Source organism: Xylaria bambusicola, assembly GCF_022495145.1.
Source record: "Xylaria bambusicola strain CBS 139988 unplaced genomic scaffold F5B22scaffold_10, whole genome shotgun sequence".
In the NCBI taxonomy this organism is placed as follows: Eukaryota; Fungi; Ascomycota; class Sordariomycetes; order Xylariales; family Xylariaceae; genus Xylaria; species Xylaria bambusicola.
In genome coordinates, this window is record NW_025953563.1 from 45468 (window position 1) to 55781 (window position 10314).

The 10314-nt window shown below is 48.8% G+C and overlaps 3 protein-coding genes across 3 annotated transcripts; 1 reads left to right on the forward strand and 2 right to left on the reverse strand.

The window, feature by feature from the left end:
• The first annotated feature begins 823 nt into the window (after positions 1-823).
• F5B22DRAFT_32131 (6-phosphofructokinase) lies at positions 824-3759 on the forward strand. The gene is made up of 3 exons (XM_047970707.1): positions 824-1904; positions 1963-2430; positions 2482-3759. The coding sequence occupies exons 1-3, from the start codon at positions 1185-1187 to the stop codon at positions 3655-3657; spliced, it is 2364 nt and encodes a 787-aa protein (XP_047832973.1). The 5' UTR covers positions 824-1184; the 3' UTR covers positions 3658-3759.
• A 1385-nt stretch (positions 3760-5144) lies between these two features.
• F5B22DRAFT_32357 (uncharacterized protein) lies at positions 5145-6738 on the reverse strand. Its single transcript, XM_047970721.1, has 2 exons — positions 6672-6738; positions 5145-6613 (listed from the first exon to the last, which is right to left on the reverse strand). Exon 2 carries the CDS (start codon positions 6281-6283, stop codon positions 5348-5350), a length of 936 nt encoding a protein of 311 aa, XP_047832974.1. The 5' UTR covers positions 6284-6613; positions 6672-6738; the 3' UTR covers positions 5145-5347.
• A 1893-nt stretch (positions 6739-8631) lies between these two features.
• Positions 8632-10268, reverse strand: F5B22DRAFT_653377 (Fructosamine kinase-domain-containing protein; the record flags this gene model as incomplete). The annotated part of the gene is made up of 4 exons (XM_047979710.1): positions 8632-9227; positions 9289-9677; positions 9714-9782; positions 9849-10268. 4 exons carry the CDS (start codon positions 10266-10268, stop codon positions 9086-9088), a joined length of 1020 nt encoding a protein of 339 aa, XP_047832975.1. The 3' UTR covers positions 8632-9085.
• Positions 10269-10314: the final 46 nt, after the last annotated feature.

Consider the following 10314-nt stretch of genomic DNA (forward strand, 5'->3'; position numbering starts at 1 on the left):
GTCGCGCACCAACAGAGTCTCGAGATTGAGTGAGTACCTACTCGCATCCCGGTATCCGACATCGCCAGGGTCCCAAGATGTTCGGACTTGCGGTTGGGGAGGAAGCACTTATTCAAACATCCGACTCGTCAAATCGCCTCAACTTTTGTCCGTTCAACTACCGGATAAATAAACCAATACTTAGGTAGTTGGGATAATATGCATGTGTGTATGTATGTATGTGCCGTAGAATGCTGAGAACAAGAGAACAAGAGCTGCAGAGGGAAACAAATCGTATGATATCAAAGCAGCTTCTAGCCCTCGCCAAGTTGCCATGTTGAGGTCCATCACCCCACCAAAATGACGCACAGCCTTACGCTCAGCTCCGCCGGAGGGGGGCGCCGTTGGTTAGGTACTCGCTCGGCCGGCACTCGGCGCACTAGGTGGCCTGCTAATCCAAGCTCTGCTAAGGGAGCTGTTTAGGTTGCATTCGACCTCGACGGATCCTTGATGACCTCACATGCAGGCTGCACTATTCTACCTAGTATCTCCCCTACCTGCTGATCAAAAACAATCTTCGAAAAGAGAGGAAAAGAGCGTGGTGGATTAGGGTATCTGACCTGATGGACAGCCTTGAATGTACCTATCTTAGGTACTGCTAAGGTACTACTACTGTAGCTTCAAGGCGTACAGTACCCCTCCCTGCCCCTGTAGCTGTCGCTGTACAATGTAGCTGCAGTGTGACTCTACAAGTCCCTTTAACCCCTCACTACGGCCAATTGATAAGCCTGATAAGAGCTCCCCATCGTCCCATCCCACCATACCACATGCCACATCCCACTACCACCATCTCATGCTCGGTGTTGGGTGTTTTCTTGTCGTCGAGATACCCAATTACATGACATAGCATGACCCATTATCATCTACACGCTGTCTTCCTACCTAGCCTAGAATCGACCCTGCAAAATCTCGTCTGCGTCACTTGACGTCCCTTGATATTACTTACTACCTTGCTCATAAGCCACCTAAGCGACCCAAGCTGCTGACATACGAAACGCTCCTAGGCGCTCCTATATAGTTTTCACACAAAACCTACGCAGCTCTCTGAAAACTAGCACCTTGAGCTCCGCAAGTCACGCCTAAATTTATTTACCTACCATTCCCCTCACACACACGCTTGCTCAACACAACAACCCATCTTCAGCATGGCGGCACCACACAAGAAGAAGATCGCCGTCATGACATCCGGGGGTGATTCCCCTGGTATGAATGCCGTCATCCGCGCCGTTGTCAGAATGGGAATTCATATGGATTGCGACGTATTTTGCGTCTACGAAGGATACGAAGGTCTCGTCCGTGGTGGTAACTACATCAGACAGATGGGATGGGAAGATGTACGAGGTTACCTATCCGAAGGCGGCACTCTCATCGGCACCGCCCGGTGTTTGGCATTCTATGAACGCCCAGGTCGTCTCCAGGGTGCGAAGAACATGATTCTCAACGGCATAGATGCACTGATCATCTGCGGCGGTGATGGATCTCTTACCGGTGCGGACAAATTCCGTGCCGAATGGCCATCACTGCTGGAGGAGCTTGTCTCAAAGGGAGAATTACAACAAGCACAGATTGAACCGTACAAGCATCTCAACATCGTCGGTCTGGTTGGATCCATTGACAATGATTTATCTGGCACAGACGCTACCATTGGCGCTTACTCTGCCCTAGCACGCATTTGCGAAATGGTCGATTACATCGAGGCTACCGCTTCATCTCATTCTCGCGCCTTTGTTATTGAGGTCATGGGCCGCCACTGCGGTTGGCTTGCTCTGATGGCAGCAGTTGCTACCGGCGCCGATTTCCTATTTATTCCCGAGAAACCTAGAGAGGATAACTGGAAAGAAGAAATGTGCCAAGTTATAAAACAAGTGAGTAGCCCTTTCTTGCAGTACCAACCCCTTCCCATGATGTCTAACAATTTCAAAGCATCGGAGTATGGGGAAACGTAAGACGATCGTCATTATTGCCGAAGGTGCTTTGGATAAACATGGCGAAAAGATCACTCCCGGTATGGTCAAGGATCTCCTAGCCGATAAGAACGGCCTAGCCTTAGATACCCGCATTACCACACTAGGTCACGTTCAGAGAGGAGGAACAGCTGTGGCATATGATAGAATGCTCGCTACTCTGCAAGGTGTCGAGGCTGTCAGAGCTGTGCTTGAGGCTACCCCTGAGACTGAAACTTGCTTCATCGCTATTACCGAGAACAAGATCACCAGGAAGCCTCTGATGGCCGCTGTCAAAGAGACGAAAGAAGTTGCAGCGTTGATTGAAGAACAGCGTTTCAATGAAGCTATGGCCCTCCGCGATACCGAGTTTTCTGACCAATACAAGTCGTACACAATGTCGGCGAATACGGGTTTCAGCGATGAGATTCCGTGCAAGGAGAACGAGGTAAGTTCGCTGTGTTCCAGGCCTTTGCTTATTATGACTGACACTGTACAGAAAATGAGGATTGGTTTCATCAACGTCGGTGCTCCGGCGGGCGGTATGAACGCTGCCATACGCGCCGGCGTGGCTTACTGCCGAACCCGAGGGCACGATGCCATTGCCATCCACAACGGATTTGCCGGATTTGCTCGACACCATGGAGACGAACCTCTCGGCGCTGTTCGCCCGTTTGATTGGCTTGAAGTAGACGGTTGGGCCAGCAAAGGTGGCTCAGAGATTGGCACTAACCGAGAGTTACCCGAGGAATCAGGCATGGAGCACATCGCTAATCTAATCAAGAAGTACAAACTCGATGCTCTCTTCTTAATCGGAGGGTTTGAGGCTTTCCATGCAGTGTCGCAACTACGCAAGGCCCGAAGTCAATACCCATCGCTCTGTATTCCCATGGCTTTGCTGCCTGCGACTATTTCGAACAACGTACCGGGTACTGAGTACTCTCTTGGCTCTGACACATGCCTGAACGAACTTGTGGCTTATTGTGACAAGATCAAACAGTCGGCTTCTGCCACTCGGCGGCGAGTTTTCGTTATTGAGACACAAGGCGGACGATGCGGATACATCGCCCTACTAGCCGGTCTGAGTGTAGGCGCTAGTGCTGTGTATATCCCAGAGGAGGGTATTAGCCTACAGATGCTCACCGCAGACGTCATGCATCTGAAGGACGTCTTCACCAAGGACAAGGGCCAGACAAGAGCTGGAAGACTGGTACTCATCAACGAGAAGGCTAGCGAGACATACACCGCTAAACTCATCGCTGACATTATGCGCGAGGAAGCTCACAACAGATTTGAGTCCCGGGACAGCATTCCGGGCCACGTTCAACAGGGAGGTGTTCCTTCGCCAATGGATCGATGCCGAGCTGTGAGACTTGCCATTAAGTGTATACAGCATTTGGAGAAGTTTGGCCCAAGGGCTTACGAAAGACCGGAGGAGATTAATCAAGACCCTATGAGCGCAACCGTCATCGGTATCAAGCGCTCGGAGGTAGTGCTTTCTGCGATGAAAGACGTTGAAGAAAAAGAGACGGACTGGAAGAACCGACGACCCACTGCAGCTCACTGGATGGGCATCAAATCTGTTGTGGACATCCTGGGCGCACGCGCGGACTACCCTAAACCAGTGCACAACCTTCAGGGTCTAGCAGCCAAAGACGCGAAGCGAGGTCTCTAAAGGGGATATACAGCGCATCATTTCGGAGTCGGGGGTTCAAGGAACTGGATTCGGGTTCAGGCGGTATTAAAAGGTTGGATTCAAGATGGTATTGTTTGTTTGTTATTATCCCAAACTATTTCCGGTCTTACGGACTTGCAGAATATTTCGGTCTAGTAGAATTAAGAATATTAGTAGAACATTTGGAATGAGCTCGCATACTACCTATAACGCGAAGTCGTCCGTTGGTTTTTTCGGAACCGAAAGTGACGAAAGGGAGAGAATCGCACGTGAGTTGGGAAGCCTCGTAGAGCTCAGTGTCGGCAGTCTCCATGAGCCGGGGTTTTGGCCAACGGCTTTCGACTGCGCCGCCGTGCCCGAGAATACTAATGTGTGTCGTTTCAATAATAGTTTACTCTGACATGAACTCTTCCTGTGTGCTGTGTGACATGGATGGCATATAGCCTTCCTCGAGGGGGGGGGGGATAATTCTGTAGTTATACATCGCATAGTAGGGCTTTGTTGTCTATATAGTAAGTAAGCCACTGTCATCCGAAACTAGGCGTCTTCCCTGCGGCAATCAGTCGCTGAGTTGCTGATGAAATAAGTGGCTTTAGTAAGAACTGTAGGTATCCCACCGGGACGATGCCGGAAGGAATTGGAGGCGCAGGGGCGTTACTCTGTCGGTGCATGGATAGGTGTATACCCTCCCTACTACTGTACCTACCTACCTTGCATGACGTGATACCTGGTGTGTTTTATCGTGTTGTGTTGTGTTGTTGGTTAACTGTTGGTTTCGGATTCTGAGATTGATGCAGTCTCGGAAGTAATATGTGAATCGGGAAGCTAATACTATCGCTCGGATCCCACGTGGCGAGCGGCCATGCAGAGATCGGCGGCTGTAGATAACGAAATGCAGTCGTACTTAGGAACGCTAGCTACCAACATTGTGGCGAGTGGTCGGTAGCGGGATGAATTGAAACCAATTGTTGGTTGTAACTTGCATGGGCGGTTATGGGTAATAGTGTAACTTCTTGCGGTACCGTAGCTCGCGTAGTAAATGAAGTAGTGTCGATACGTAAGTATTGTGCCGAGATCGACGCTACGTGCATACTATATGTAGGGATGTGGCGGGAACGCTTACTATGGACTTGGTTGAGAAGCGTGCGCAAGTAATCTGCTTGTTAGTTGTTGTGCTTGGTATCATGCATTTTATTTGCTTGCGTAACCTAAGTAGTCTAGAAATTTGGATTTTGAAACAGAGAAAAGAGAGAGAGAGAGAGAGATAAGAGTTATTTATAGACATTACGATTTCATTTTCTGTTCCTGTTGTTAATTGTCATATTCTATACGTATCTAGCTTATTGATCGCAGGTATGAGTATACCTCGGCGCCTGGAGAAGGATGATGGGTAATCTTAAGCGATTTTAATTAATTAGGTGTTCATCAATTCGTTGTGATTATACAGATTCTATTCTGCACGTGGCCGCTCGCTATGCTTCCTGCCGGGGCCATGATATGATTTTTACCCCTGGGTATACAATTGGTAGATAGACAGACTTGCCATTACTGTTATGCTATGCTCCTGGCCGGGCTCAAGTACCCAGCCTTTCCTCGTGAAGTATACAACGATATACAAATGCGCGGAGATATGCAATCCGGGCGTGGCGTGTTATGTTTTGAGTAAAGACGTTTTAATTGATTTCGCTGTTCAAGGCACCTCTTTGTAGTGCCCTTCTCCCATTAATTCGACGGGTCTCCGCTGCTCGGGAAGTTCGCTCACGTCTGGGCGAGGTAGTGGGACGTGATATTTATCGTTTTGATATTCTTGCGGCGAAATTGGGCTTCCGTTCTGGTTATGACCCGACGTCGAGGCTTGTACCTGAGGTTGGTAGTCTTGGAGATAGTTATACTGGATGTCTTGTAGAGGTGCTCCGTCAACCGGAGATAATGTCGATACTGGATATATCCATGTCAAGTCTCCTCCTTGTTGTTGTTGCTGCTGTTGTGAATGTATATGTGCTTCGGGCTGATATTGTGTATTAGATGGCCCTGCGTAGCCATGTTGCGGGTTCGCACCGATGGGCGTGGGCCCAAGGTACGTTGTTCCTGAATAAGCGTATGTCCCTCCATATTGCCCTACCGCGGGCAGCATCGCTTGTGTTTGCTGGGGCAATATATATGCCTGATCTGGTATTGCTGGATACTCCCCTCCGTGATATGCGACTCCATGTGGCGCCTGTTGAAACACACCGTGCTGTCCAGTCGAGGGCGCATTCATATAATGGACCTGCTTACCCTTTCCAGCGTCTCCCCCTGATATATCCTCATCGTCAACATCACGCGATGGCGGGACCCGTGTCTCTGGCCTCATTAATGTCCTATTACGTTTCCTGATAACACATAATATCGCAAGAGATCCGCCTATAATAATGGCACCAAGGGTGACGCCAACCGATATGCCCGCTTTCGCCTTATCGCTCAACCCTCCTCCTTCGTGTTTTAAAGATGGCGAAACAAATGTTGACGTTGATATTAGAGCAGAACTCGTAGGTGTAGGTGTGCGAGCAGTAGTCGTTTGGCTCCAGACATGCTCAGCAAGGAACCACAGAGCGATAACGCTGGTATATAAGGACCTTGTAACCATGATCACGACGAAGACTTTAGTCACTCATCGCATAGCCTTGGGAGAGGGAAAAGGTGACACGAATAGATGGTAGCGATCCAGGGTCCTTCGGCTCCGTTCCGTCTAGGGTAGATGTTGTGGTAAGAAAAGACGTTTCCCCAGATCTTTCATCGCCAAAACCATCGCAAATCTAAAGACCGGAGAGCGAAAAGGGAATTGGAGAGAATCAGAGGAGAGCCGAACCACCGAGATCGTGGGCCCAGAACAATAGATGTAGTGTACACTAGGATAAAGCATACCAAAAAACAGTGCAGGGATTGGGATCTCCTTACTACAGCAAGGCAAGGTAAACTACTGAGGATTAGCGCCGGGTTGTTGGCTTATACTGGGGGTGACGACAATGACCTACCGCTTTGAGAATGACAGGCGATCGTCATCGTCTGTCTAGCATCCTGGTTCAAGCTGGTTTTCCGGATTGAAATGAGCTGCAGCGTTGCTTGAAGATTTGCGCTCTGGTGACCCATCTGCCAACCCCAACTCTGCCCAACCCGCTTTCAGCTTACCCCTTTCACATGCTTTTCAGCAATTGCCAACCTCAACATGCACGACAACTCTAGAATGCTACTCTACGAACCAGATCTACTTAGTCGAAAGCTCAATTCCCTTTCAGTTTCGGTGTAGAGCAATGACATAACTACCGCCACCTACACACACTACTCATGCAAGACATGTGTTAGGTATTTTTAACAGGCCAAGGCATCGATCGCGCGAAAACTATCTAGGTTGGGTTAGATCATGTGGATTTGTTATCCAGTTGTTAGCAACTCGGCGTCTAGGCGCGGGCACCGTACGGCGCGCGAAATCCGTCGGAAATCAAGAACTTGGACGAGTCGAGGCACGAGGCTTTCGAAAGGAGAATTTGCCGTTTATGAGAAAACCACCAATGGACCATTGCGTGGTTCTGCGCATGGATGACCAGTTGGAATCACGAACAATAAGTTTTACCCGAATATAATTGCTTGCTACGCTAAGGTTCAAATGACCTCGGGGGGCCCTAGTCTAGCATCAGTACATAGTAATGGATAATTAACCCATCAACTCGGCTGTTCAAATAACCCTGGTAGATCACTGTGAGGGCATCGTGGAAGAGAGGGAGGGGCCATGCCATGAGGTGCACATACCGGTATAAACTGCTTACCATAACTACACCACACTATTTCCCGAGTTCCGCGTTCGAAATGTATGGTTTCAGACAACTTGCGAATCGTTCTCAGTTTATGTTTACTGCCAAGTAATAAGGTGTGGCTGCTGCGCCGCTCGATGATACCTCAAGACATCTTAATGACGTCTAGTACCATGGCTGGGTAACACAACGGGCGGAGGCAGTCGGCCACCCCGTTTACTTTGATTTCTACATATAGTAAAAGAGGCGAGAGAGGTAAGCAAAGCAAGCCTTCTAGCCTAGTCAATTTAGATCCAAACTGCCGGCTAGAGCCTCCATCAAGAAAGAAAGGATAGTCGTACGAGTAGGGAAAGGTCGACTTATTGTTGGTGCTGAGTGACAAAGAAAAAGGGACTGAGAGACTACCTAGGCCGACGCGAATACACCTGTCCCGGGATTCAGGTAAGTAGTAAATGGCCTTCCCCGGGGTTTAAAGCACTTTCTTCTCGGGCGTCTGCCTCGCCTCGGCATTCCTACTGATACAAGGTAATCCCGGATCGGACAGGGCGTCTTCGGGCGCTAGCGGATATTAACCTACAAAGCATACGAACCCAAGCTTCTAAAATTATCTCGCAGCCTTTTTACCTGCTCAGTACGTAGTAGGTATTACATGTAAACGGATCAAAGTCGTCGAGTGTCTTGGATATCTTGTGAAGGACGAGAACGTCTCAATGTTCCCTAATTCGAGCGAACAGGTCTCGTATCGTTGGGATGCATGTCTCAGATAACAGGCCCGATTCTTTCGGTGACCGCGCAGTTCTCTGACAATCTCGATATCCTCATTGGCTATCACAGCACCACCCCCAACTGCAGGTCTCCAGCTCTCGTACAAGTTTACGACTATAATTTTTACGGACTGCTGCTGCCATTCATACTTGGGGTGGGATTTGATGGGCACCAGGACACAGCCGCCTGTAGCGCTACGGAAGACGAAACACGCGCCACGCGCTTGATAGGGCGAAAATCAACCGCGTGTATATTAAATATCCTTGGCGACGTTCTCTAATGGCGCACCTCGATGGAGACATCGGTAGGCAGATCTTAGGTATCTCTCTATGTCCAATACCTATGAATCGTATCGATATGTAGACAGTGAGTCTTCGTCCCCAATCAAGACAGGAAAGGCGACAGCATACATAATGGTAAATGTAAATATTATGTTCCACTCACACCCTTACTCGCACACTCGGATATTCACCTTAGACCTAATTAAAACCAATTCTTACCTTCGGGGATGTTCGTCGCTAGGTGTTCTAACACCGTTATAGTTACTCGAGTATCCCTCATCACTTGTGCTGCTCCGGATATCCGCCATGTGTATCTCGATGGCCGAGCCTTGCCATCCACCACTACTCTAGCGTATATTCATACAAGAATAGGAAGGATTGAGCGTAGGGAACAAGATTCGTTGGAGTGGGAGGTTATTGGTGTGAATCTAACGATCCCGTGTCGAGAGTCCTCTCTAATGTTATACTAATAGCACAAGGAGCATCAATTATTGTCAGGTCGTGTATGAATCTGGTCAATAGTACTGACTGGGAAACAAGACGTCGATCCAATTCAGCTCTGGAACGAAGAAGTAGATGTAGAGCCGATGATTTCTAGTCCACCTGTTCTGTGCCTACTGTATGGTCTCGTTCTTTGGAGAGCGTTGCCATTTGAGAGTCTTCTAGCTTTGACGGGCAATTTCCATCTAGGAACGGAGCGAACTTATCCACGAGGTAACACATGTCGTTGTAAGCCCTGGCTAAGATGAGTGTCTGCACGATTTTGAGGAGCGGGGGGTTCTTCATATGACACTCACACTTGCCGCACAGCTGTTCCCTGGCTGAGGTGATTCACAGAGTAAATTATATTGAAGTATACAGAGTAAAGCCGGTTTCTGTCTTCCCATTCATCTTCGGGCTCACTTGGTCCACCATAGTGGTGTAGATAGGACTCCGTATACCGCTTGTCGTGGATTCTATTATAATGGCAGCGCCAATCACCGATTTCCATCTCATTGTGGCCGTAGAAGGCAGCAGAATCAAAGATATATATGTTGCCGTCTTCCCGAGTTGTGCCCGTATTACCTTCCCAGAGGTCACCGTGAATCAGACTAGGCTTGATGCTACGGCCACCTGTCTCTAGAGCCCCGAGCAATCTAGGTACGACGTCGGATATAAGACGGTTCTCAACAATCTCAAGGTCCTCCTAATCACCATTATATTCGAAGTCTAGTTTTGTAACATGCTTGAGAAGCCTGATGAAGAAGGCTTTCCAGCTCTTCTCCCAGTTCACGTACTGTGGCACACGTCCCTAACAGGTGGTTATGTGAAATCCGAATTGCCCGGTAGGTGACTGGCTTTTCCGATGAAGACGAACAAGGCCAGCACAAAGTTTGCTCGGATCTGGCATTGTTTCCTGCACATCGGTGTACTCGGAGAGGAAGAAGTAGGCCTCTATGTCCGTACCGGCATACCTACCGAATGCAAGTGGTTTCGGTACTAAGTCTGGAACCCATTTGTACAGTTCAGACATCGCATTGAATTCGCCTTCCATTAACGTGTGTCCATGACTACCAGGGGCAGACTTGAGAAAAATCCGTTGCTCCGAGCCACCAGGCAGTTTCAAGTCTAGACGAGCCGTGACTGTCCATGCTGATTTGAGCAGTCTATTGGCCGAGCGGACCTGTGTCCCAGCAGGAAATTGTGCGAGAACATTGTCATTAACAGGGAAATCTCCCATATAATGAACAGAGCGTCCAGGTGAGGTAGGAGTATGAGTTTGCGAAACTGTTTTCATCGTGGCCGAATTACTTGCATATTTACTATATACTATAGCCAAAAGG

Excerpts from the sequence above, each read along its gene's own strand:
- F5B22DRAFT_32357 (XM_047970721.1), bottom strand. The coding sequence starts at position 6,283 with ATGGTTACAAGGTCCTTATATACCAGCGTTATCGCTCTGTGGTTCCTT.
- F5B22DRAFT_32131 (XM_047970707.1), top strand. The coding sequence starts at position 1,185 with ATGGCGGCACCACACAAGAAGAAGATCGCCGTCATGACATCCGGGGGT. Across the intron at positions 1,905-1,962 it reads TGTGCCAAGTTATAAAACAA|CATCGGAGTATGGGGAAACG; the intron begins GTGAGTAGCCCT and ends ACAATTTCAAAG. Across the intron at positions 2,431-2,481 it reads TTCCGTGCAAGGAGAACGAG|AAAATGAGGATTGGTTTCAT; the intron begins GTAAGTTCGCTG and ends GACACTGTACAG.